Source organism: Oncorhynchus mykiss, chromosome 23 (genome assembly GCF_057628025.1).
Source record: "Oncorhynchus mykiss isolate SJ-2025 chromosome 23, ASM5762802v1, whole genome shotgun sequence".
Lineage (NCBI taxonomy): Eukaryota > Metazoa > Chordata > Actinopteri > Salmoniformes > Salmonidae > Oncorhynchus > Oncorhynchus mykiss.
Window position 1 is genome coordinate 36991729 of NC_143044.1, and position 27275 is coordinate 37019003.

Sequence of the window (27275 nt, forward strand, 5' to 3'; positions counted from 1 at the left end):
TTTATTATGAAAAATCACATCAAGCATAGGGTTTTATGCATGCTCAGTTCTTGGGTCTTGAGTCATGCACGAGTAAAATTTGAAATTGAAGTTATATTACATGCTTCTGTTATGGGGAAAAAAGTACAAAAACTGACATTAAATATGGAGAATGATAGTTTTTCATCTGTTGGCCATCAAGTAGGCTATTAATGTATATGCCATTGTAGGCTACTGTAGCCTACAATTTGGTACAATAAATATGTTGAAATTACAATATCACTGGAGTCATTGAAAATCAATTTGTGCCACTTGTGTAACCTATCAGAACTGGCAAACAGATTTAATAAATAGCTTATAACTTCAGTTTGTTGTTGTAGCCTTGTGTTATTATGATATTATTAATGGCTATGTTAAATTCATTTGGAAGTAATCAATTGTAATCATGGTCATAGCTCTATCGCAAATATATCATCCTCCACAGTTTCATTGTGGACTTTTTTTTGTTGTTGCCAGCAGCATACCACCCTGCATACCACTGCTGCCTTGCCTTGCTTCTGACGCTAAGCAGGGTTGGTACTGGTCAGTTCCTGGATGGGAGACCAGATGCTGCTGGAAGTGGTGTTGGAGGGCCAGTAAGAGGCACTCTTTCCTCTGGTCTAAAAAAATATCCCAATGCCCCAGAGCAGTGATTGGGGACACTACCCTGTGTAGGGTGCCATCTTTCGGCTGGGACGTTAAACGGATGTCCTGACTCTCTGAGGTCATTAAAGATCCCATGGCACTTATCGTAAGAGTAAGGGTGTTAACCCCGGTGTCCTGGCTAAATTCCCAATCTGGCTCTCAAACCATCAGTCACCTAATAACTCCCAGTTTACAATTGGCTCATTCATCCCCTGTAACTATTCCCCAGGTCGTTGCTGCAAATGAGAACGTGTTCTCAGTCAACTTACCTGGTAAAATAACGAATAAATAAATACAAATTTCCCTAAAATTAGATACTGGGATATCAGTGGCCATAGGCTACCTGCATATAGCTCGGCAAAGTTGAATTGCAATTATTACCTCAGATTTTAGTCAGTAGCCAGCCTATGCCTATTGAAATGCATCACTCGCAAATAGGCAATTTATAACAGTTTGTAGTCTTAACATCTGGCACATAATAACAGCACAATTGCCAGAAAATCGCCAAAGATTCATTTTTTATGTCTGTCCAACTTTTATCACTCAAACTCTCCTGTAGAATGTATCTATAGTTATGTACATGCAAACTGGATTTATTTACAATTATAAGCTGGGTAGTCTGAGCCCTGAATGCTGATTGGTTGAACGCCATGGTATATCAGACCATGTACCACGAGTATGACAAAAAATGACCTTTACTGTTTTAATTACGTTGGTAACCAGTTTATAATAGCAATAAGGCAGTGGTTTGTGGTATATGGCCAATATACCAGGGCTAAGGGCTGTGTCCTAAGAACAGTCCTCAGCAGTGGTATTATTGGCCAAATACCACACCTCCTCGGGCCTTATTGCTTAATCATAGAAGTCAAAACAAGTTAATCGACAAGCATTGATGGAAAATGATCTAATATGGACAAATTATAGTTTCTCTTCTGACATTCTTAAACTCACTGTAATTATTATTTTAAAGGAAAACTACATTTTGCTTCTTAGCTTACGTCGTTACATCGATATTCCTTCCTAATTCGCTCATAGCATTATCGAAAAAGGGTTTCTTGGATAAATGATACCAGTCTTTTGCTGCAGAAAAATAATGTTGGCCTAGTTTTCCCGGCCATGTGAGCCGTTTGAGGTGTCATTGGGCTACACATTTTTGCAAGACCTGGCAACCCTGCTTACAGCTATCTGGAGCTGTGACCTAAAAGGAGTCAACCGAGACCCACCACTCCGTCCTAACCCATTATTTGAGAAACATGTCATTCTCCTTGGGTGGAGCTGCATTCGTATAGTGTAGATTATTTAAGTACAGTAATGTGTCACCTGCCATAATATTTGCAACAGTGCTAAATGAGGCATATGTATCAGCTGTTGCAGCCAGATGACATTATCATCCTGGCGTCAGACTGCTATAGCTTTAAGGTTAGCCTACAGGCTACCAACATTGCCATAGTTTGCATGCATGCTAGCATATTAGGGGATTAAAGCTAACAAACAAGCGTATATATGTAGCTAGCAAACGGTTCGCAAGTTCTCCTAAGAAACATGCACTGCTAGCTGAGAGTTATCTCAAATTGGAAAACTTACTAGCTACAGTATTGGGTACAGTATGTATGTGCTGCTTGTTGTGGTATATTACTTGTGCTTGAACTGTCAAAGCTACCTTTAGTGATCTAGCAGTTGGAAGCATGCAAAGCTTTTCCCATCAACTAACTTGTCCTTATTTTCCCTCTTTGACAGTCGAGGACTCAAACCCACCTCTTCTGTAGATTTTCTGAGCGATTTCTCCCGTTCATACTGGGTAACAAGTTGTTCGTTGTCCTCTTTCAGAAGCTCCAACTCGACTTCGTGCTCCTGGTTGTCCGCGAACACCGCGTCCAAGTTCTCCAACACTGCGACGACGAGCGGCATGAGTTCTTTCACAACGTCCTCGTCGTACTGACAGATCAACCGTTCAAACTCTCGGTAAATTGAGCTCGCCAGACCCGAAACCCGTTCAGACATCATCGCCGAACTGCCAGAGTCGTCCTGGTAAAGAACTCCATCGTCCAACTCCATTTTCTTGTCCTCCTCTCTTCTCGCCAGCTAGCGGGCTAACAGTAGCCGAGGAAAACGTTACGCTAATTGTGAAAGAAAGCCTGCCAGCAGCAACCCAATTATATTTCTGTGGTGCAGCGAGACCAAATAGTGTCCTTAAAATCTAACCGAGTTACCATTAGCTACGGAGAAAATAAACAATAGTACAATGAACGACTTTCAACAAGTTGCGGTCCCTTTCTCATATGGACAGTTTACTTTACAAGGGGGCTAAATAGAAAAGTGTCTCGGTTGCTACTTGGCTCCGCTTCTTAGTTACCTTCCCGACTTCCCAACAGATGAGCTTCTGTGTTGTTGACTGGCTCCGGTCATGGTGACGTCACATGCTAAAAGCGGGCTGGGGTTTGAGGGGAGAAAATGTAATAATTTTTGATATTTTGGAAACATTTTGTAATTTGTGCCAGTTTTCATTCCCATCAATATTGGTCATATCTGTAATTGGCCAGCTTTATTCAATATGCTTCATCAATGTACTGTTTTAACAGGTAGTCTAAAAAAGCTGCTTCTGGACTTTTCAAATGTTTGATAAATAATGTAAGCTGCCTCCAGAAACAAAAATAACTACAGAAACATGACATGCTTTTATTTGTGTCGTCAAACGAAATAATACACAATTCAGGATGTAAACTACTACATTACTGTGACTTTCTGTTATCAATGTTGAATTACCTGATGATGTAATAATATGTAAATAGCAAGTTAACAGAAAATGTGTTATGAAACTGGAGTAATTTAGGTTACCTCATATCACCCAGAAGTTGTTTTCATGCAAATTAACTTATTTGTTTCATGCACTACTCATTCTGCATACATGGAGCAAAACAGAACACTGGTCAAGCATCGAGAGTATTGGTGAGACTTATTATGTGATGCATAGGCACTATTCACCCTGATCTTTGAGGTAGAAGTTTTCCCCAACCACATATACAGGGTCAGATATTGTTCATCACCCTAATGGTTAGGGGGAGGATAATCTGATCGTAGATCTGTGGTCCAGGACAATTTCTTCCTCAAATCTCAGACATTCAGCACAGGACAAAGACAAACCACTTTTAAACAATCAACAAATAATCTCTTCAAAACCAGCAACCTAAAAAAATAGTCAAAATAAAATCTGAATGTACACTTTTGGAATTATAGTTACACTGCAATAATATCTAACTATGTACACAAAGCGCATTTGATGTTAACGACACAATGACAGTTTTTCATGGAATTACTCAAAAGAAGAAAGCAATAACCAATGAATTGGCAACAAATGATGACTACAAATAAATAATCAAATTGCAACTCCCTTTCCAAAGTTATAGTGAGAAAGAAAGTCCTGCACATTCCTTTTATTGATGAGTCTAATTGTCTTGCCCCTTTGACTTGGCTGTTGAGGAACCCCTCATGGGGTGGCGACAAAACAGGGACAGAAGCTGGGGGATTATAGACAGGGGAAAGGAAGAAACAGGACTGGAACAGAAGGACTGGGGACAGAATGGGGTCAGACTAGCGAAAGACAGTCAGGCTTGTCCTGTCCAGGTGTGAATCAGATGACGTTGAGGTGGCTGTTGCTAAGCGACGAGGGGCAGAGGTTGAAGGGCCTGTCCTGTGTCAGACTGCGAAGCGACAGGAGCACAGCGTCAGGCATGTGGTCGGCCATCATCCTGGGACTGATGAGAACACTACGGAACACCGTTTCACTGGACCACTCCACCCGGTAACGCACTTGGGAAAAACAGGACCTAGGAGGAAGGAAGGGTAAGAAAAAGTGGAGGACTTTGGTCAATGACAAAGGCAGACATGGATATAATGTACTTAAAGGGACAGTGTAGTTAACATGATTTTCCTGTTGTTTTTCCTTCTACATATTTCCACACGGAGGTCAAAAAAACTTTGTGAAAATGATAATGCCCTTTTTATGTAAGAGCTGATTGAAAAAAAAATCCTGGAATGTGTGTGTCACAATGTGGTCTGATTATAATAGACCATGACTATTCATCTGGGTAAGGGGATAGGCTCGAAACCATCCTATCAGTCAATCAGGGCTGTGTTTGTAAATACAGTTGAAGTCAGACATTTACCTACACCTTAGCCAAAAACATTTAAACTCAGTTTTTCACAATTCCTGACATTTAATCCAAGTAAAAATTCCCTGTCTTAGGTCAGTTCGGATCACCACTTTATTTTAAGAATGTGTAATGTCAGATTAATAGTATAGAGTGATTTATTTCAGCTTTCTCACATTCCCAGTGGGTCAGGAGTTTACATACACTCAATTAGTATTTGGTAGCATTGCCTTTAAATTGTTTAACTTGGGTCAAACGTTTTGGGTAGCCTCCCACAATAAGTTGGGTGAATTTTAGCCCATTCCTCCTGATAGAGCTGGTGTAACCAAGTCGGGTTTGTAGGCCTCCTTGCACGCACACGCTTTTTCAGTTCTGCCAACATATTTTCTATAGGATTGAGGTCAGGGCTTTGTGATGGCCACTCCAATACCTTGACTTTGTTGTCCTTAAGCCGTTTTGCCACAACTTTGGAAGTATGCTTGGGGTCATTGTCCATTTGGAAGACCCATTTGCGAACAAGCTTTAACTTCCTGACTGATGTCTTGAGATGTTGCTTCAATATATCCACATCAATTTCCTCCCCCATGATGCCATCTATTTTGTGAAGTGCACCAGTCCCTCCTGCAGCACCAGTCCTCCAAACATAACGATGGTCATTATGGCAAAACAGTCCTAGTTTTGTTTAATCAGACCAGAGGAAATTTCTCCAAAAAGTATGATCTTTGTCTCCATGTGCAGTTGCAAACTGTAGTCTGGCTTTTTTAATGGCAGTTTTGGAGCAGTGGCTTCTTCCTTGCTGAGCAGCCTTTCAGGTCATGTCGATATAGGACTTGTTATACTGTGGTTATAGATACTTTTGTACCCGTTTACTCCAGCATCGTCACAAGGTCCTTTGCTGTTGTTCTGGGATTGATTTGCACTTTTCACACCAAAGTACATTCATCTCTAGAAGACAGAACGCGTCTCCTTCCTGAGCGGTATGACGGCTGCCCTGGTCCCATGGTGTTTGTACAGATGAACATGGTACCTTCAGGCATTTGGAAATTGCTCTCAAGGATGAACCAGACTTGTGAAGGTCCACCATTTTTTCCCCTGTGGTTTTGGCTGATTTATTTTGATTTTCCCATGATGTCAATCAAATAGGCACTGAGTTTGAAGTTAGGCGTTGAAATACATCCACAGGTACACCTCCAATTGACTCAAATGAAGTCAATTAGCCTATGAGAAGCTTCTAAAGTCATGACAGAATTCTCTGGAATTTTCCAAGCTGTTTAAAGGCACAGTCAACTTAGTCTATGTAAACTTCTGACCCACTGGAATTGTGATACAGTGAATTATAAGTGAAATAATCTGTCTGTAAACAATTGTTGGAAAAATTACTTGTGTCAAGCACTTAGTAGCTGTCCTAACCGACTTGCCAAAATTGTAGTTTGTTAACAAGACATTTGTGGAGTGGTTGAAAAACTAGTTTTAATGACTCCAACCTAAGTGTATGTAACTTCCGACTTCAACTGTATCTTCAAATTTGTTTCATAATGCCCACACGATCAGCCTGCGCATTTCAAGAAACAAAGGAGGCTCAGGGAAATAAATGATCCAAAAGTTATTTTCAATAAATAAACAGTGATTTATTAAGACAAAGTGATGACTTCAAAATAACATTAAAGACTCCATGCAAGGAAAGGTTCTTCATCTTTTTTTTTTTACAACCAAAATGGTGTAATTCTGAACTTGATTAGTAACGTTATATTCCATTTTGTATGACTTGAGTAGTTTCCCCTATCCAGGTGTTCCATGCTCTGTGTAGGCTGCGTGGAGAATGGAGGGAGAGGTATCGCTCAAGTCGCAACAAAATGGAACATAATGTTGCAGAAAAAGTCGGAATTACACAATTTCATGTGTACAACATCTAAAAGACCCGCATCACTATACTGAAAGTGTTTCTGTTTCTAAAATGATTTATTTGGGTGTTTTTGGAGCATTTGTTCATGTTTTGTTCAAGCTCCCATACTGCAGAACGAGAAAGTCTCACCGGGTGGAGTAAGTTTCTCAAAAACAAGTGACATCGCAAAAAGTGTCTGAACACTTCTATAAAATCCTAAATACAGATCTGGTTGTAAAAAAAGTTAACTTTGTGTGTGTGTGTGCCTCATACACACCTCCGTGCCGGCCCATCCTCTGTAATGTGCAGTATACGTCCCGGTAAGTAAAGTGGCAGGTGGGAGCCGTGTACAGGTGACTCCTCGGAAGCCAGGCCTTGATAGGATGATGAGCTGCGAATCAGCAGTGACTCCTCCCCCAAAAGCGGTTGGTTAAGCTCCTCCTTCCGTCTGTTGTCCATCTCAGTAGGGAAGTCATCAGGCTCTCCCCCAAACAACTCATACCAACAGCCCTGGAGCAGGATACGGTACTGAGAGGGAGTGGAAGAGAGAAAAGGAGAAGGAAGAGGAAGAAGTCATCAGAAATCATAAAGGTCCCTCTCCATAGTTACGATTCTGCCCATATCATTTTACTCATAATAAACTTCATTTTGGATTTGAATGATAATGTTCTCACCTTGGGCTTATTGCAATTAGAAACCATTTTTAGTATTCTCCTCTTCAAGTCCTCCATGTTGGGATAACTCAACCTGAGAGATGGAGAGGGGGAAAATGAAATATGTGCAGCCTTTCAACAAAACACAGAACAAGCACATGAACGCTAACTCAAGACAAAAAATTGTTTGAGAGGGCGGTGGAGTTGCTGTCATTTTCTGTGTGCCTGTAACAAGGGGACAGATCCTAAATATATCGTCTCCATTGTACACCATAGCCCTTTCACATTCAGACTCAGAAATCAGGAGTTTCCACTGGAATCGACACACTGACACTCGGTAGAGCATTTTCCTCTCCAGCTCAGTCGGTAGAGCATGGTCCTCTGCAGCTCAGTCAGTAGGCCATTTTCTTAAAACATTTTATTTAACCAGGTAGGCCAGTTGAGAACAAGTTCTCATTTACAACTGCCAGCTGACCAACATAAATCAAAGCAGTGCGACAAAAACAACATGGGATAAACAAACATACAGTCAATAACACAATTGAAAAATATGTATACAGTATGTGCAAATGAAGTAAGGAGGTAAGGCAATAAATAGGCAAATAGTATTACCATTTAGCAATTTACACTGGAGTGATAAGTGCAAATGAGGATGTGCAAGTAGAAATACTGGTGTGCAAAAGAGCAGAAAAACAAAAACGGGGATGAGGTAGGTAGTTGGTTGGATGGGCTATTTACAGATGGGCTGGGTACAGCTGCGGTGATCGGTAAGCTGCTCTGACAGCTGACGCTTAAAGTTAGTGAGGGAGATAAGTCTCCAACTTCAGAGATTTTTGCAATTCGTTCCAGTCATTGGCAGTCATTGGCAGCAGAGAACTGGAAGGAAAGGCGGCCAAAGGAGGTGTTGGCTTTGGGGATGACCAGTGAAATATACCTGCTGGAGCGAGTGCTACGGGTGGGTGTTGCTATGGTGACCATAATGAAGAGCTTTACCTAGCAAAGACTTATAGATGACCTGGAGCCAGTGGGTTTGGTGACGAATATGTAGCGAGAACCAGCCAACGAGAGCATGGTCACAGTGGTGGGTAGTATATGGGGCTTTGGCGACAAAACGGATGACACTGCATCCAATTTGCAGTAGAGTGTTGGAGGTTAATTTGTAAATGAAATCGCTGAAGTCAAGGATTGGTAGGATAATCAGTTTTACGAGGGTAAGTTTGGCAGCATGATAATAATAATAATATGGGCCATTTAGCATACTTTTTATGGATGGGTGGCCCCGGAAATCGAAGGCTTTGTTGCGAAATAGGAAGCCAATTCTAGATTGGTCCTCTGTCCTCAGTAGAGCATGGTCCTCTGTAGATCCGTCAGTAGACGGGTTGTGGGTTCGATTTCCGGGGCCACCCATCCATAAAAAGTATGCTAAATGGCCCATTTTATTATTATAATTATTATTATTATTATTACATGCACACAAGGAACAAGTGTTTCCCAGTCCCTATCCTGGTCCACTGTGTGTACTAGTATAATTATTATATATATTTTTTTACCTTTATTTAACTAGGCAAGTCAGTTAAGAACAAATTCTTATTTTCAATGACGGCCTAGGAACAGTGGGTCAACTGCCTTGTTCAGGGGCAGAATGACAAATTTTTACCTCAGGGATTCGATCTTGCAACCTATCGGTTACTAGTCCAACGCTCTAACCACTAGGCTACCTGCCGCCCCTAATAATGTGTAATAGTGAGAAACTCATAACAGAAACTCATTAATAAAACACAGTTTGTTTGAGATAAACATGGGAGCACAGAGGGTCTCCATAACCAGAGGGATGGGTTGAGGAGGGCTCCTCTCCTCCTCACCTTGGCACCAAGTCCTTCCCCAGCACCACAGACACTACAAACTCCTTGGAGAAATCAGCCAGGGCTTTACTGCAGAGAGAGCACAGAGGGAAATCAATCTAATACTATGTACATTACACCAAGTTAAATCAACACTTGATGTAATGCTAAACATGCATTATTTTGATGTGTGTTGAACTTGTTACCTCATGAGTCCCCCTGGTGGAGAGAAGGCATAACACTGCAGGGTGGGAAAGGAGCTCCGTAATAGAATGGCCAGGAGAGAGGCTGTACCCCCTCCAAGACTGTGGCCTGTGATGACTAGCTTGTACTCCTGAAAAAACACAAACACACACAGTTGGTGATTTTAGGGTTACATACAACTAATTTACTTTATCTGAGAGAGGAAAGGTGAGGGTTCTTACAGGCGCGATGGTGAAAGCCTGGTTTAGAATGCCGTCGTTGAGGAGTTTCTTACAGATGTAGCTGGCTGCCTGAGACATGCCCTGTGGAACATAAGAGGTTACAGCCAGCTCATGTCTACCAATACCTCCCTTCGTAGATGAGTTATGATTTGATAGAAATTCTAAGAAATTAAAGCTCAATAGAAGTTAAGTTTGGTCCCGTGGCCCCGCTTGCAGTACTAGGGTTGTGGGTTCAATTCCCACTCACAAGTGTAAGTCATTCTGGGTGAGAGCTGACTAAAATGTAATGTGATTATTCCACCCACCTTGTGAGCATAGCATGCTCCTGACACTCCCTCTACTGGAAGGTTCTCACAGTCTGCAGACAGGTCAGTCAGCAAATCCTACACAGAAATGTACATTAACTAGTGAAAGATTGAGATGGATAGACAGGAGGTTTAGAGTGATGAGAAGTCTCACCCGTAGTGACAGTGTTCCTCTGATAGCCACCAGTACTGCCGCTCTCTTATGGTCCAGAGCCACAAAGAACGGAATCTCATAGATCTGGAACAGACAGAGTTATATTTATCAGAACTAGAGAATTCAACACTGGCCAACGGGCAGCACACTAATGGGGGAATAGGATCTCACTTGAGATTTGCCCTGAGTCGAAGTACCTGGTTGTGAAAGCTAACGTAGATGAAGTCTCTGTACTGTAGGCCGGTGCTGTGGAGGACGGAGGAGAAATGGCAGCCCATATTGTCTCCTCCGACAATGTCATACTCAGCAGACTGGGTCTTACAGCTGAAACATACAGTATATGGGCATATATGTGTTTACAGTACATAGTGGCAAGAAAAGGTATGTGAACCCTTTGGAAATAACTGGATTTCTGCATAAATTGGTCATAAAATTTGATCTGATCTTCATCTAAGTCACAACAATAGACAAACAGTCTGCTTAAACTAATAACACAAACAATTATACGTTTTCATGGCTTTATTGAACACACCGTGTAAACATTCACAGTGCAGGGTGAGAACAAGTATGTGAACCTTTAGATTTAATAACTGGTTGAGCCTCCTTTGCAGCAATAACCTCAACCAAATGTTTTCTGTAGTAACAGATCAGACCTGCACAACGGTCAGGAGGAATTTTGGACCATTCGTCTTTCCAAAACTATTTCAGTTCAGCTATATTCTTGGGATGTCTGGTGTAAACTGCTCTCGAGGTCATGCCACAGCATCTCAATTGGGTTGAGGTTAGGCCACTCCAGAAGGTGTATTTTCTTCTGTTGAAGCCAATCTGTTGTTGATTTACTTGTGTGTTTTGGGTCGTTGTCCTGTTGCATCACCCAACGTTGGTTGACATTTTTCAGGAGAATGTAAGGCTTTGATAAACATGGGAATTAATTTTTTTGGTCGATGATAGCAAGCTGTCTAGGCTCCCTCCACCAAACTTTACAGATGGGATGAGGTTTTGATGTCGGTGTGCTGTGCCTTTTTTTCTCCACATATTGTGTTGTGTGTTCCTTCCAAACAACTCAACTGTAGTTTCATCTGTCCCCAGAATATTTTGCCAGTAGCACTGTGGAACATCCAGGTACTCTTTTGCGAACTTAAGATGTGCAGCAATGTTTTTTTTGGACAGCACTGGCTTCTTCCGTGGTGTCCTCCCATGAACACCATTCTTGTTTAGTATTTTACGTACCGTACACTCGTCAATAGAGATGTTAGCATGTTCCAGAGATTTCTGTAAATCTTTAGCTGACACTCTAGGATTATTCTTAACCTCATTGCGCATTCTGCACTGTGCTCTTGCAGTCATCTTTGCAGGACGGCCACTCCTAGGGAGAGTAGCAACAGTGCCGAACTTTCTCAATTTATAGACAATTTGTCTTACTGTGGACTGATGAACATCAAGGCTTTTAAAGATACTTTTGTAACCCTTTCCAGCTAAACACACTGTGTTTGACTATTGTTGTGCCAGATGAAGGTTAGATAAAAATTGAATGGCCAATTAATTCAGAAATCCAGGTAATTCCAAAGGGTTCACATACTTTTTCTTGCCACGGTGTGTGTTTACAGTACTTGTGTGCTTGTGTTTTTGTTCATGTAGTTACTTAATACACTGATGTCCACTGTCCTTGATATTGCTGTTAACAAATATGTAGGACAAATTACTTTCACATCCCAGCTCAAAAATCATTAAGGATGAGCACATTAAATTAGAGGTGCCACAGTCTTACCAGTCCCTGCTGAGTCTGCAGGCTCCGGTGAGAGGGTTGGAGTAGACATACATGGGCCAGCCATATGCAGCTACAGCAAATTGCATACAGTGGGTTGCCTTCTCCAGCTCTGCCTCAAGATCTTCTGCCTACGGAAAACACACACACCAAGGCAACTGATTGATTGATTGACAGTCTCACTGATTAATTGACTGACTCCAGTACTTACGATAGGTGATGAGGGGCTGTGAGATAGGGCCTCGTCTGGATCTCTACACTGCTCCATCTTATCCTGCTCCTGGTGTAGCAGAGCCAAACCTGCTGCGATGTCACTGGGAACCAGGTCTGTATCCTAGAATTACACAAAGTTAAAAAATGAACAAGATGTGCATGCACGTACACACACCCTGTTTCCTTTACTCACCGAGAAAAATCCACTGACAAGCTGAGCTATGCTGGAGAACGCAGCTCTGTGGCTCTCATCCCGAGGCAGGCAGCAGCAGAGGAGCCTCAGCCTGCTCTCCCACACCCTGACAGCCACGGAGCGGGCAGTGGACAGGAGCTGTGAGCCTTGACTGCTCTCCAGGTCCCTTACTCCCAGCAGCTCCTGTGACTGAGGCCCAGGATGGGTGCTGCCTAGCGGGTCGAACACAAACAGCACCCCCACCCCTGTGGACAGCAGCAGAATCCAACTGCCAGGGAGGGAGACAGGAGAATGTTTCACATCATGTAAACTGACAATGTGTATTCATGGGGCATGTAGGCCTATATGTGTTGCCTTAACCACACATAAACATACCACAGTATACATTGAGGGGAAAAAATGAGTTCTTCCAACCCACCTGGCGACCACTGCAGCGATGACGGCCCCTACCTCAGCAGGCTGACAGCCCTGGCTGTCATCAGACACCCAGATGGCCCCCAGGATGGCCCAAATTAGCTCAGGGACGTACAGCATCGCCCGCACGTACACCAGCACTGGGATGGAGCGCCGCGGGCCTGGGTTAGTGATCGTCCCTAGGGAAACAAAGCAATCAGAGATGAGTTCCATGTTGACGATATATGTTATGATAAACAGACCTGTTTCTTTTTAATATATTATTATGAATGTTCAACAACAAAAAATTTGACATATAACACCAATTCTAAACTCTGTGGATAATTAATGTAAATTCCTCATCATATCATAACAGTAAAAGTGTGCCGGATTCACCTTGAGCGCTGACGTAGACAATGGCACATAGAGACAGGATGATGAAAGCCAACAGGATGAGTAAAACCACCAGGTAGCTGTGTAGAACTCTCCCACCAGAACAGTCAAACTTCCCCTCATGGAGAGTGTACAGTGCCAGTGTCCCTATCCACCTGTAGGGCAGGGGTACATATTGATTTTATTAGATCATTAAAAAAATCTATGCAATACCAGCAGAGGTCACTGCGGCAACCTTTGGAAGGGTGAGGTTGTGGGTTTGGCACAGCAAGGAGGATAACATTGTTTTTCTTGCTTTCATAATTTTCTAATAAAATAAATACAAACCAAGAAGAGAGAATAGGCCTTCAGCTGCTGCCTTGCTAGTTGCTACAGTGTGGGATCGAGGTAGCAATGACTGACAGCAGTCTTTAATACTGCACGTGCTATATGACAACACTTGTGAATCATCCCTCCGTTTAAATATCGTACCGTTAATGTCGAGCTCCCTTTTGATAGGACAAATGTAATTGTGTGGCAACAACACTTACCATAGAACCCTGACGAACAGCTCAAATGAGCCGGGGAAGACCAGATCGTCGCTCGCAATTCCCCATCGCCGGCCAAACGCTACCATTCCAGGCATCTTGACAGAGAGAAATCTCCCTATCTAGCAAGTAAAAGTGAACAGCTAGCTAACTGGCCAAAGTTTAAAATTCTTAATTGTTATCTCTGGGTGAAGAAACACTACTTTTTTAAGATTGCCATTTCGCAACACCCTCGATCGACCAATTGTTGTTGATGTAATGCCAAGGGGACGTCGTTAATGTGTTGACATTGGACTGCTCTCGAATTTAGGCTAACGCACTTCGCTAGCTAGAACGCCACCATCCGCGATTGTAAGAGTTCGTTTATAGCTAAACTACCGCACACTTATTCACATTCTAATTGTAATGTCAACGAAAAAATTCAGAATTCAATTTGCTAGCTAATTTATCAAGCAGTGCGCTAATGACACTGCGATTTGCGCACCAGCTTCAGCTGTCATTTAATTCCTGGTAAATTCCTGGAAGCCATCGTCAGCGTAGGTTTATTCATTTGAGTAAAAGTACAAAAAAAAACTCCCAAAAATAATAATTAATATAGTTAGCAGGCTGACAGTACAGTATAGGAGCAGACAACAAAGCTACTCATAGCCTGCTCGAAATGTTTTTCTTCTTGTGATTGTGTCCGACTGTTAAAAGACCCCCAATCAAACGATGTGATGTGAATCAGTTCCACTTCGGTTGTCTATCATTTGCATATTTCCATGATGTTCATGGGATTTAATGAATGTGTTCAATGAGCTAATTCTGTGTCATGGTGTTTTCATAGTTAAAATAAACTCTCCAAGTAATTTTAAATTGTTTTGCGTTCTAAGCACAAGACAATGTAAAAATACTTGCATACTAAATTATTTTTTATAGACCAGACTGTGCGCAATGTAGCCCAGGTTGAGGCAAAGAAAGTGACTAAAGGACCATGGTTACACATACACAAATCTAGAGGCGAAAGAAACACACCAATTTAGGTGAGGTGCTGGCTATCACATGAAAAATAAAGGAGCCACTCACTCTAGCTCAGACGCAAAAATGGAATGTCCAACGTTGACAGACAAGCTGTCTTCATCAGGGTATAATGACAAATACTGCGGGGTGACTCGTTTATATAGTCTCAAAAGACACACACAGTTGTCTGTAATCATGGCCGGGTGTGGCCTGATATCATTGGTTAATTCTCATATATTAAAATAGAGATTACATTTTTGCATCTGAGCTCCTAGTGTGTGGCTACACATACACAAAACCATACAACTCCAATGATGTATTATACTTTTATTAAAATTTCACTTATGGAAGAAAAGTATAACTGCAGTAATATGAAAAAGAACATTTACAGATTGACCGTGTTAAATAATTTCCCAGTTTTTTGTTTGTCAGGCCACAATCTTATCAACTCTGTACACATCTTGTTATATTATGCAAAAAAAAAAAAAGTACATTTCAATACTATGATGTACATGATCGTTGATGTACATTCAACAACGTTTTACGTTCGAAAGCTTTTCCACAATCCAGGCACTTATAAGGCTTCTCGTTTGAGTGTGTAGACATGTGTCTCTTCAGGGAGTCATGGTAGTTAAAGCGTTTGTCACAGAGGGAACATGAATAAGGCTTCTCCCCTGTATGAGTCCTGTAGTGCGTAGTGAGAAAATTGGCTTGAACAAAGCCCTTTCCACAGACGTTGCACTTGAACGGCCGTTCTCCAGTATGGTATCTCATGTGTATCTTCAGTTCAGCTCTCGACCTGAAAGCCTTATCACAATTCTTATGATTGCATTTAAAAGGCCTCTCCCCCGTGTGAATCAGATCATGCCTTTTCAACGAATCTGCACAAACAAACTGCTTACCACAGTACGTACACGGGTAACGCACCCCACCGTGCTGAGTCTTCTCGTGGTTCGCACGGGAATTACTAAGCCTGAACGGTTTCCCACAATGGCGGCACGGGAAGCGATACTCTGTGGATTTTTCACCATGGCTATTCTGCATGTGTTGTTTCAGGTCAATGTTGGTATAAAAGGCCTTGCCACACTCCCAGCAGAGACAAGGCCTGTCGTCAGAGTGCCTTTTCTCGTGTTCGACTAGGTCATAATTGTAGATGAACCTTTTTGGACACTGGGAGCACTGTAAGGGGAGGTTCCCAGTATGAACCATCTCGTGTTTGATGAGGGAATGGAACTTCTTGTAGCTTTTTGGACAATGGGTGCAGACGAACGGCCCGCTGAACTTATGGACATCCAGATAGTGCGTTCTGAGGTTTGTGAGCATGAAGCTCTCCTCACACATGCTGCACTGAACAGGCCGGTGCCAGAGCTTGTGTCTGGTTAAAGTTTGTAAGTCAGGCAATACCTTTCTGCATCCTGCGCAGTAGAGCGGGCCGTGGATAAGTTTGTGTTTCCTTAGTTTTGATTGGATAGTGAATGTCTTTTCACATTTGTCACATTCAAAACGTATGTCGAAGCTGTCAAGCTCAGCAGCATCAACTGTCTGAACCTTGCAATAACGTCTGAGATGGGCCCTCAAACCTCCGCTGTGTATGAATTTCATCCCACACTGAGGATGAGGGCAGGAGAAAGGGCGCTCGCCTGAGTGAGTTCTCATGTGATACTCAAAGGCGCCAGCAGTCACGCTTTTACCACAAATACGGCAAATATGTTTTTGGAAAGTTTTTCGGTCAGGCTTCTTTGTTGTGCTGCAACACTTGGGTCTTTTGGTCTGGCTGGGTTCTGGGTCGTAAGACGGGTCCTGGTGTGTACTGCTGGTGAAGGACGAGTCACTGTCCTCAGGTGTTGCCTCAAGAGGAAGACCACTGGACGGCTCTGTGTCCCCTCCTTCAGGTGACGGTTTCTGGACTGTTTCCGCTTCTCCGAGAGAATAGTGGCGATTCTCTGAGTGAATCTTCATGTGGGTACTTAAGTATCCAATGCGATGCACAATCTTGCCGCACACTTTGCATGTTCTACGGTCTATGGAGGATTGTGCGAATTCTGTCTCACACGTAGTAAACATAGCACTACTGCCCTCTCCAGAACAAACCTCCTCTTTTTGCCCAGTACCAAACAGACATGACTTTCTGTGAGTTTGCAAATTGTACAAGTGCTTGAAAGTCTTCTGACAATTGCGACATTGATAGGTGCGACCGTTGTTATGGGTTTGCATGTGCTTTTTCATGTCTGAAAAGCGGGATAAGACACGGCCACACACTGTGCATGTATTGGGGTTTTGGGGTGTTTTAACTCTTTTGCAGACACTGCGTTTCTCTTCTGAAAATTCAGTTTTGGTTTGTTTCCGTTCTCCTGCTAGCAAGTTCTTCATCTTACACCCCCTGTTTCTTCTCACTGGTCTTAAGGGCAATGTTAGGTTAGTGGTATTAATCCTTTGTATCTCCACTGAGGGCTTGTGAAGCATGGACGTTATGATCCTATCAGACAGGTCTATGCTTTTCATTTGTGCAGGGCTAGGTTCTCTGTGTTTCTTTCCATGAGGCATGCCACTGGCATCAATTCTCTCTCTTTTGTGCCTTTTGAGCTTATTCTTGACTAAAGGCTCCATCGTCCCATCTTTCCCTAAAACTGTCACAGTTTCATACACTGGTTCCACCGCTTCAGTCTCTGGGTCAGCAAACTCTGCATTATCATCCTCCTCATTTTCCTTTCTCTCACATTCCACGCTCTCCTCTCTTTCTACTACATCCATACTTGTCCCCGGTTCCATCTCTGTGTACTCTGTCAGTGTTGCAGAGTCCACCTCCAACTCTTTGGTGAATGTATCCATGAAGACATTCAAGGATGATACTGGTGTTTCTGACTCTGTCTGTTCTGTTGCAATCACCACCCTTTCTACAGGAGGGAGACAGAGAGCTGAGAGAATGCAGTCCCCGTCGGTAGAAGACAGAGTATCTAGAAAAGGATAGTATGGTTAAATAAAGAATAAATGTTAATGTCCCCAACTGAAAAAATATCTAACATCTACATGAGTCCTGAAAGATGCCTACCATTGTTGTCTAGCAGGCCGAGGTCTCTGTGGTACTGAAGCAGGGTTTTCAACTCTTGAGGGTGAGACACAGACTCGACACATTCCTCCAGAACAGAGGGAACATTGCTGAGCAGCGAGGAAGCCTGACAATGACAAATACAGAGTTAGAAGGAATATAGGTAGAATTCCCACAGTGCCTAAATGTCAAGTCCATGGTTCCTCTATGATCTTAGAGGACTAGTACCTGTTGGAAAGTTGATACGGGAAGTAGCTTCTCAAGCCTCGAAAGAAATTGCCATACGAGTTTCTGGATAGCGTCGTCATAACTGGGACCAAATTCTACAGGAAAAACATCCTAAAACAGTGTAAAGAAATATGAGCTATGAAAATCTCTCAGAAGAGATTATTTAAATTGTTGAAATACACAGCAGTCATGAGGGAATGACCCATGGCTATTCCATACCCACATACTGACTGACCTGGAAGAAATGTTCTCTCTCATCAGGGTCTTTTAGAAGGGTTTGAACCAGCCCCAGGAAGTTGGATTCAGATAATCCTACCTCTGCATCAGTCGCCTGAAACGCATAAAATCATGTTGCCTTCATTAGGACATCTAGATGATATCTTGTCATTTAGGGTGCATATGTTTTTGCCAAAATGCATCAATGTCTTATCAGAAATCTCTAAGACTGACTGGTTAAGAAATTAGCCGAGTCTGCCCTAAGGAGCTCACCTGTGTCCCCCAGAGAGGTGTGAGGGTCTGTATCCTGTCCAGGTGTGGCTGAATGGTCTGGAGGTCTGTGATCGGCTTGGAGGAACACAACTCCAGGACCAGCTGAAACCAGAGCAAACCAGTCAGGAGACATAGTGGGTACAATAATACTAAATATGATCATCTCATCTTTCCAATGGTTTGATTAACACTACACCCCCCCCCCCCCCCCCCCTTTCTCACCCGTGCTCGAAGACCCAGAATAAGTTGGGCCCTCTGACTGTGATTCAGAAGCTCTGGAACCATCTCTGTGACCATGGTAACAAACTCCTCCAGCATCCCATAATCCATCACTTGTCTCTGCTGGACCGTTTGCCAGATGGCTGCTGAGACCAGCCGCAGAGGTGGAACCATGAGGCGCAGAGAGGGGAGAGGAAGAGGGGGACCTGAAAACAGAGAATTTGGTTGACGAGGACAGCAATGCCAGTTTTGTTACAACTGATTCCATTCAGATGAACCATAGACTGAGTCATCGATAACGCCACCCAATTGTTTCCTATGTGAAGTCTGTGTTGCACATTTCAAGATCAAGTAGTGTCGTTTTAGCTCTTCACCATCTTGCTTCATGGAGCAGTTTTTGGAAACATTGCATGAGCTTTTTGAGCTACTCTAGGAAGCATCCTAAACAGTAGAACAAAGTTTAACATTTCCAAAATGTAGTATACTTTATAATGCCCGGATGTCATACTCATTTCAGCTTTGACAACAGCTTATCAATTAGATATGGGGGCACTAACCACCACCTTTTTTTTGCCCGGATGTGATACAGCCTGGATTTTTACCAGGGACTGTAGTGACACCTCTTGCACTGAGATGCAGTGCCTTAGACAGCTGCGCCACTCAGGAGCCATTTATTTTACTTTTATTTTGTAGGCCTAAATCATAATCATATTGCAGGGCATGTCTCTCTTTTTCTGACAAGAATTGAGTATTCCCACTCCACAATAAATATTAGGCTATTTATTCGACAAAAAGCTTAATTAGCAAGAAACCGAAGTATACCTTTAAATCCCCAAAAAGTGTGGGCAGGCTACTTCTAGAATCTCCATGTACTCCAGAATGTAGTAAAACATTTAGGCACGGGGTGTTAAATCAGTCCCCTGCTTTCTGGAAACAACAGCCTGCATTACCGAGGTTGGCCTTGAACTTCGTGGCATTAATGAGAAGGGGCAGTCGTTCTACGCTGCGATGAACAATGTACAAATGGATGGTGGTGGCTAAGCTAATACATGACTAGCTAGCTTGAGTTCTTTGGTAAAGCTACATATGGCTAAAATAAATACAATTCGACCCGGACAGTGAACGTGAACTTCACTGGCTAGCGTTAAATAATTGGGTAAAAGAGAAAAGGACGTGAACTTCACTGGCTAACGTTAGCTAAGTTAGATAGCTAGCTTCTCTGTAGCGTTACAAGTTTGGATCACAAATTCTACTGCATTTTACCATTTTTTCCTGAAATGTGTCCGCTCATCGTGTGGTATTCGCTCCAGTCACATCTATACTCAAAAACGGTGGTGTTGCTTTATGGTTAATCAAATTAATTTCCGGTCTTAAAGTTCGTGAATGTGAGGCGCCAAAGATTTGCCTCGGGAAGCGCTCATTGACGGAGAGGAAGAGGCGAAGCGAGAGCGTTTACTCCGCCCAAAAATCTGTCCACGAAAATAGAACCACAAAGTGAGGATTTTATGTATGGAGGTCAATTAGAGTATTGAATTTGGTCAACAAGAACATTTAATTTGCTACGTGCGTCTTATTTGATCGAATATTAGTTTCGTAAAGGTTAGGTTGTTACGAATCGGACTATTTCCATTATTGAGTGGTTGCTCAACTATCTTGTCAATATAATATAACATCTTTGTCATTGCGCTCTTAACGGAAGCGCTTGTCGGCAGTCCCGCTCTAAAATTATTCCGTATGGAATTGATCGCACTGCTCAAAAGTTCTGCGCAGCGAGTTATTTTTTTGTTTTGCTCTAGCGCTTGTGCGGAACCATTGCAATGTCAATATAGCTTCCACACGGATGTAAAATAGGTACCATTAACGACCATTGAGCCACCATCTTTGATTGAGTTACAAAAGATAACGTAACGACCTAACATTTTTTTGTGCAAACTTACGAGTAAACGTGGCTATTATTAACATAATTTTCACACCTACCGTTTTCGGATGTAACGGCAAGGAACACTCAATATGGAAAGACGCATCCATGGGGGGAAAGGTAAAACAGGACTTTTAGCTAAAAAGGTAGCTAGACAGTGGATATAAAGAAATCAGTATAGCAGCTACATGACGAGCTAGCTAGCAAAGTGGCTAACTTCCTGAAACCGAATGTTGAAGAACATAAACAAAAAACATATTTATCACAGTCAGTTGCAACTGCATTACTTGCTGTTTGGGGTTGTCGGCTGGGTATCTGTATAGCACTTTGTGACAACTGCTTATGTAATAAGGCCTTTATAAAATACATTTGATTCATGAACTGATAGTTGCTCATCGTTCTCACATCTTTTAGTGTTTTATAGTTTGTTCATCCTGCTAGAGTTTGATGTAATGTGCAATAATAGGTACTTATACATTGATTTGTGAACGACTAAGTCAACTTCTGTGTTTCAGGTCCCCCTCTTCCTCTCCCCTCTCTGCGCCTCATGGTCCCACCACTGCGGCTGGTCTCTGCAGCCATCTGGCAAACAATCCAGCAGAGACACGTGATGGATTATGGGATGCTGGAGGAATTTGTTACCATGGTCACAGAGATGGTTCCAGAGCTTCTGAACCTCAGACAGAGGGCCCAACTTATTCTGGGTCTTCGAGCACGGGTGAGATGGAGAGACGGAACTAGTGCTCATCATTATGTGGGGAACAATGTCATATGATAATATTTAGTCATCTTTGTCTCAAATGAGTCTCCTGACATGTTTGCTCTGGTTTCAGCTGGTCCTAGAGTTGTGTCGCTCCAAGCCGATCACAGACCTCCAGACCATTCAGCCACACCTAGACAGGATACAGACCCTCACACCTCTCTGGGGGACACAGGTGAGCTCCTTAGGGCAGATACTCAGCTATTGTTTAAATCAGTCAGTCATAGGCATATTTTTTGTTAAGACATTGATTAGGGATGCACGATATATTGGTGAGCATATTGGAATCGGACGATATTAGCCAAAAATGCCAACATCTGTATCGACACAATGTCTAGTTTAATGGCGATGTTAAAAACCGATGTCAAAGCTACCGTGCATATCTATATAACTTAGGTACGTGACATAATAACGGCACGTAAAATTTTGCTTAACACAGCATTCCTAACCTAGCCCACACAATGTCTGCTATGTGGATCGAGCAGGCAACAAGTCGAGCAGTCATTTGAAAGAGTAAGAACATTTCAGAGAGACAACTCAAAGACGAAATCTATTGAGCCAAGATAATGGAATTCATTGCCCTTGACAATCAACTGTTCTCTGTCGTTGGTCATGTTGCGCTATGGTGCGCTATTTTTCAGATGTTGCCCTACCGGAGTTACGCAGTATAAGCTTCACTGATATTCGCTTCACGACATGCATACTATGGAACACGTTTTGGTCTTTGCGTGTCAACAAAGATACAGTAGCACTGTCAAAGCTGTACAAAACGCTCTGCAAACAAGCAAACACCAGCCACAAACGATGTGTTTACAATACCGCGTGGGTAATAAAGCATAATTTGTTCGACCGCAACTTCTGGGGTAGTTAGCTTTAGCTTGGTACCTAGCTAGCATCAATACAACCAGCCTGTAAACAATGACCAGTAGAATCTGCAGTTTTAGGAATCCTTGTGAGTAAGTATTAGCGAGGTTGCCACTTGTTGTTAGCCTATTGAAATTGAACTTTAGTTCATGAAAATAAATATTCATGAAAATAAGTAGCTAGCCAGCTACTTCATCAGCTGATGTAAGAAGGGCTTTATAAATACATTTGATTGATTAACCCTGTTGCCCAAAGCTAATGTTATAAGCAGCCAGCTAGCTTCATCTGGCTAGTGAGGCTCAACCGGACCGTGTTGTGAAGCTAGCCACAATAAGAATTAGGCACAATAGTGGAATTTACGGTTTGCCTTCAAAATAAAAGTATGTAATTGACAGTGATGCAAATGAATACAAATAGTAGAATTATGCCATAGTTTTATTATGAAGGCTAACCGCAATGTCCACTATTGTGGCTAATCCATATTGTGGCTAGCTTCACATAGATGGGGCGGCAGGGTAGCCTAGTGGTTAGAGCGTTGGACTCGTAACCGGTAGGTTGCAAGTTCAAACCCCCGAGCTGACAAGGTACAAATCTGTCGTTCTGCCCCTGAACAGGCAGTTAACCCACTGTTCCTAGGCCGTCATTGAAAATAAGAATTTGTTCTTGCCTAGTTAAATAAAGGGAAAATAAAATAGATGGGTCCGACTACCTTTAATCAAATAAGAACTGCCTTATAAATTATTTTAGATGACACCTATATAGTTAGCAAGCTAACTGTAGCTACTGAAACAGATTGTTGTTTTGCTTTGTTTTTGGGGAAGAACATTGTTTGCATCCATGAGCTAGATAGGTTTTTTTGTGACCAGCACTGTAGGTGCGAGACAACTTTACCAGCATCATAGCATACTTATCGATGAATCGTTGTGACATATAAAATACGAGGGATAGTGTAATCAACGTGTAAAAATTAATGAACGCATATTCAGGTCCTGGTTGGTCAACAAGCTTATTTGACGTGTATCTTTCTTGACACGCAAAGACTCAAACGGCATTCCATAGAAATCCTGGTTGAGAATGAAACAACTGAACAAATGAACAACGAAACAGCACAGCAAGTAAGTGAAATAAATAGGTTTTGATTATGTTTTACTGGTAATGGGGACATACGCCTTTATTTAACTAGGCAAGTCAGTTAAGAAGAAATTCTTATTTACACTGATTGCCCGGATGACACTGGGCCAATTGTGCACCGCACTATGGGACTCACAATCACGACCGGATGTGATACAACCTGGATTCGAACCAGGGACTGTTGTTACGCCTCTTCCCTGGCATGCAGTGCCTTAGACCGCTGCATCCATGTGTGTGTGTTAACTGTACTAGAATGCTTAAAAGGACGCTAAAATTAAAATATTGGTTATCGGTATCGAATCTTTTGTCAAGGAAAATATTGGATATCGGTTTCAGCCAAAAATGTCATATCGGTGCATCACTAACAATGATATGTTATGGCAAAAACATATGCAGCCTAAATGACAAGATATCATCTAGATGTCCTAATGAAGGCAACATGATTATATTCTGTGTTTCAGGCAACTGATGCAGAGGTAGGATTATCTGAATCCAACTTCCTGGGGCTGGTTCAAACCCTTCTAAAAGACCCTGATGAGAGAGAACATTTCTTCCAGGTCAGTGGGTATGGAATAGCTGTGTGTCATTTCCACAAATTAAATAGTCTCCTCAGAGGTTTTCATAGCTCATATTTCATTACTCTGTTTTAGGATGTTTTTCCTGTAGAATTTGGTCCCAGTTATGACGCAGCCATACAGAATCTCATGTGGCAATTTCTTTCAAGACTTGAGAAGCTACTTCCCATGTCAAACTTCCAACAGGTACCAGTAAGAAATAAACTAAAATCATATAGAGGAACCATGGGCTTGGCACTTATGCTTTGTGGCAATTCTACCTATGTTCTTTCTAACTCTGTACCCTCATCTGTCAGGCTTCCTCGCTGCTCGGCGATGTTCCCTCTGTTCTGGAGGAATGTGTTGAGTCCGTGTCTCACCCTCAGCAGCTGAAAACCCTACTTCAGTACCACAGAGACCTTGGCCCGCTGGACAACCATGGTAGGCATCTCACAGAACCCATAATTTTCATGCTTTATATGGTAGATTTGTTTTGACACACCCAATGGCAAATTACGTCTATTGAGCATTACTGGGTTGAGTTTTGGTTCCCTTTCCTTCTTTCACAGACCATCCATCTTCCACCGATGGGGACTGCATTCTCTCAGCTCTCTGTCTTCCTCCCGTGGAACGTGTGGTGATTGCAACAGAGGTGGAGAAAGAAGGAAAAAGTATGGATGTGAAAGAAAGAGAAGAGGGGATGGATAGCAGGTCAGCGGAATGTGAGAAAAACAAAAGATCCTCTGTTAGTGAGGAGGAGGCAGAGGATGCTGACCAAGTGAGAGCGAGAGATGCGGAGTATGAAACAGTGATGGTTATAGGGGAAGATGGGATAGAGAAGCCTTTCAAACTTCTCAAAAAGCACCCCCAAAAGAAAGAGGAAACCCATGATGAAAAATGCAGAACCACAGTCAAACCTGGACAAAAGATAAGCATAGGCGTGTCTAAAGCAATCATGTCCTCCATGATACAAAAGACCTCGGTGGACCTACAAGGGGTTGTTATCGCTAACGTAACACAGACCCCCAAATCCAGTCCAAAGGTTGGAAGAGCCAAAAGGTCCCTGGAGCGTAGGACATGCAAGGTGTGTGGTAAGGTCGTCCAGCGTCCTGCAGTCTTGAGGAAACACATGGTGACTCACACTGGTGACTGGCCCTATCAATGTCCCACCTGTAAGAAGATTTACAAGACCTTGGGAAGCTTCCAGGAACATACTGAAAAATGTGTCTTTCCTATTGAGGAAACGCCTGAGGAAAGTGAGCCGTCCATATCAGTAATGCAATACAAGGGTCTGATGTTGAAGAAAATTTTACCGCGTCCACCAGGACAAAAAGTAGCCCAAAATGAAAAAAAACAAAAACGCATTGTCTGCAAGACATGTCCTGTTTGTGGGAAGACTTTAGCCACAAGCTCGAGCATGAAGCGGCATCAGATTATCCATACCGAGCCCAAAAAGTGCAGAGTGTGCGAACAGGTCTTCCCTAACCCTTCCGAACTGAAGATCCACATGGAGTCCCATCCGAAGAAAGGCATCCATCAATGTAGTAACTGTGAGAGGACTTTCAAGCACGATTACAGTGTGAAGGCTCATGAAGAGGCTTGTCTGTTTCTGAGTCGTCAACAAGGGGAGCTTGGAGAGAGCAGTGGTCTTCCAGCTACGGGGCAAACAGACCCAGGGCCATCGGGCAGTACACACCAGCAGAGCGTGACATGTGAAGCAGAAATCCTACAACTCTCTGCCACTCTGAGCAAACAGAATTCTGCCTTCACTTACATGCATTCCGTGGAGGGGTCATCCGCAAGGGCCAAAAGGTCCCTGGAGCGTAGAACATGCAAGGTGTGTGGTAAGGTCGTTCAGCGTCCTGCAGTCTTGAGGAAACACATGGTGACTCACACTGGTGACTGGCCCTATCGATGTCCCACCTGTAAGAAGATTTACAAGACCTTGAGAAGCTTCCAGAAACATATTGAAAGATGTGTCTTTCCTATTGAGGAAACGCCTAAGGACAGTGAGTCGTCCTCCACCAATGCAACCGAATCTTCTTCCCCAGAACCCAGCGCACCTATGGGATCATCCAAACGCTGTGCAAGGTGTCCTATTTGCCATAAATTTATATTGGGATACCTGCGATATCACATTCTATCTCACTCAGATGAGCGCCCACATGCTTGCCCTCGTTGTGGGTCGAAGTACAAGTTTGACTTTGTGTTGAGGAGGCACATGAGACTGTTCTGCAAGGTGAAGAAGGGTGAACCTGTTGAATTAGGGGAAAAGAAAGTCCATAAGTGTAATGAATGTGGTAAGGAATTCGGGCTAAAATCCACACTGACGGCACACAAGCGCATCCACAACCCGCTCCGCTGTGCCTATTGCCGAAGGATGTTCCCAGACCAAGAAACACTTGCAATACACAAGGTAGAGCACAAACCGGTTCAATGCACCATGTGTGAGAAGAGCTTCAATGTGATAAGGTACCTCTCTAGACACTACGTCGATGACCATCAGTTCAGCGGTCCGTTCCGCTGCACCTACTGTGAGAGAAGCTATGCTGATTTAGCAGCTCTCATCAGACACCAGAGGATTCACACTGGCGGGGAGCCCCCATACAAGTGCGCCCACTGTCCAAAGAAGTTCCATTTTGAAACTGCTCTTGTGACACACCAGAGAAATCACACGGGAGAGAAACCATGCCTTTGCTGGGAGTGTGGTAAGACCTTCCAATCCAAGGGGATTCTGAAATCTCACATGAATCGTGTTCACACTCCTCAGGTGAAACGCATCCCTTGTTCCCAGTGTAACAAAGTCTTCAGGGACAAAGGTCAAATGAAAATGCATGAGAATGTTTACCACAAAGGGGTGCGTTACCCATGTTCCTACTGTGGTAAGGGATTCTACAGCCCTGCCCCATTGGCAAGACACGTGCTGATTCACACAGGGGAGAATCCTTATTCCTGCACATATAAGGAGTGTACAAGGGTTTTCAAATCCGCATCTGAACTGAGGATACACATGAGATACCATACTGGAGAGCGGCCATTCAAGTGCAAGGACTGTGGGAAGGGTTTTGTTCAAGCCCATTATCTCACCATACACCGACGAAGTCATACCGGGGAGAAGCCTTATCCATGTCTCACCTGTGACAAGTCCTTCGGCACCTCCCATCAGTTGAGCAGACACATGAAGACTCACACGGGAGAGAAGCCCTACCAATGTATGGATTGCGGGAAAGCTTTCAATCGTAGAGATCGTTTGCGGACTCATCAAGACAAATGCCACCCAGCTTAATAGTCAATGTTCTATAAATGCTTGTGTTATCCAACTGTAAATTAACTGCAATTTATGTAGCTTATTATGTAGCCAGTAGCAAATAACACTGCCTGAATTGAACATGCATAATGTTGCATTTCATTTTTTACTATGGCTGTAGTGATTAACTAATTTCTGCAATTAATAAAGTACAGTCATCTCAACACCTCTCACTTCTCATTCAGTCAAGTCAGGAAGCCAGAGT

At 42.9% G+C, this 27275-nt stretch overlaps 4 protein-coding genes across 7 annotated transcripts in view; 1 reads left to right on the forward strand and 3 right to left on the reverse strand.

Annotated features, from left to right (window-relative positions):
* Positions 1–3091, reverse strand: part of LOC110502839 (C-Jun-amino-terminal kinase-interacting protein 4) — a 55487-nt gene extending 52396 nt beyond the window's left edge. For 2 of the 3 annotated variants that reach the window (XM_090217392.1, XM_090217391.1), the window contains exon 1: positions 2419–3075. In XM_090217392.1, the coding sequence (XP_090073518.1) occupies positions 2419–2718 (300 nt within the window). In that variant the 5' untranslated portion in view covers positions 2719–3075. Of the gene's footprint in view, positions 1–2418 lie in introns of all 3 variants that reach the window. The other variant, XM_021581170.3, reaches the window with a different exon arrangement.
* Positions 3092–3319: 228 nt separating this feature from the next.
* On the reverse strand, positions 3320–14298 carry LOC110502843 (diacylglycerol lipase-beta). The gene is made up of 15 exons (XM_021581174.3): positions 13559–14298; positions 13032–13183; positions 12661–12835; positions 12243–12510; positions 12048–12170; positions 11840–11967; positions 10269–10395; positions 10072–10155; positions 9918–9995; positions 9613–9693; positions 9394–9521; positions 9209–9277; positions 7368–7440; positions 6971–7221; positions 3320–4487 (listed from the first exon to the last, which is right to left on the reverse strand). The coding sequence occupies exons 1-15, from the start codon at positions 13651–13653 to the stop codon at positions 4292–4294; spliced, it is 2028 nt and encodes a 675-aa protein (XP_021436849.1). The 5' UTR covers positions 13654–14298; the 3' UTR covers positions 3320–4291.
* Positions 14299–14866: 568 nt separating this feature from the next.
* LOC110502842 (uncharacterized) lies at positions 14867–20268 on the reverse strand. The gene is made up of 7 exons (XM_021581173.3): positions 19800–20268; positions 18540–18742; positions 18318–18419; positions 18064–18159; positions 17829–17939; positions 17604–17727; positions 14867–17508 (listed from the first exon to the last, which is right to left on the reverse strand). The coding sequence occupies exons 1-7, from the start codon at positions 19825–19827 to the stop codon at positions 15056–15058; spliced, it is 3117 nt and encodes a 1038-aa protein (XP_021436848.2). The 5' UTR covers positions 19828–20268; the 3' UTR covers positions 14867–15055.
* Positions 19955–27234, forward strand: LOC110502841 (uncharacterized). 2 transcript variants are annotated; one of them, XM_021581172.3, is made up of 7 exons: positions 19955–20574; positions 20970–21172; positions 21288–21389; positions 23671–23766; positions 23860–23970; positions 24081–24204; positions 24333–27234. In XM_021581172.3, exons 1-7 carry the CDS (start codon positions 20547–20549, stop codon positions 27047–27049), a joined length of 3381 nt encoding a protein of 1126 aa, XP_021436847.2. In that variant the 5' UTR covers positions 19955–20546; the 3' UTR covers positions 27050–27234. The 2 variants fall into 2 exon arrangements, with proteins under 2 accessions (XP_021436847.2, XP_090073521.1); XM_090217395.1 differs by having other exon boundaries at positions 20283–20600.
* The last annotated feature ends 41 nt before the right edge of the window (positions 27235–27275 follow it).

Bases quoted from the DNA above. Each gene is read 5' to 3' on its own strand.
- LOC110502843 (XM_021581174.3), bottom strand. From the start codon at position 13,653: ATGCCTGGAATGGTAGCGTTTGGCCGGCGATGGGGAATTGCGAGCGAC. The intron at 9,996-10,071 runs GTGAGACTTCTC...ATTTCTGTGTAG, and splicing joins GAGGAACACTGTCACTACGG to GATTTGCTGACTGACCTGTC. The intron at 7,441-9,208 runs GTGAGGAGGAGA...TCCATCTCTCAG, and splicing joins GGGAAGGACTTGGTGCCAAG to GTTGAGTTATCCCAACATGG.
- LOC110502842 (XM_021581173.3), bottom strand. From the start codon at position 19,827: ATGAGCGGACACATTTCAGGAAAAAATG. The intron at 18,420-18,539 runs GTGAGAAAGGGG...CTCTGGTTTCAG, and splicing joins TTCTGGGTCTTCGAGCACGG to CTGGTCCTGGAGTTGTGTTC. The intron at 18,160-18,317 runs GTGAGCTCCTTA...TATGCGTTTCAG, and splicing joins CACCTCTCTGGGGGACACAG to GCGACTGATGCAGAGGTAGG.
- LOC110502841 (XM_021581172.3), top strand. From the start codon at position 20,547: ATGGAAAGACGCATCCATGGGGGGAAAG. The intron at 21,390-23,670 runs GTGAGCTCCTTA...TCTGTGTTTCAG, and splicing joins CACCTCTCTGGGGGACACAG to GCAACTGATGCAGAGGTAGG. The intron at 23,971-24,080 runs GTACCAGTAAGA...CTCATCTGTCAG, and splicing joins CCATGTCAAACTTCCAACAG to GCTTCCTCGCTGCTCGGCGA.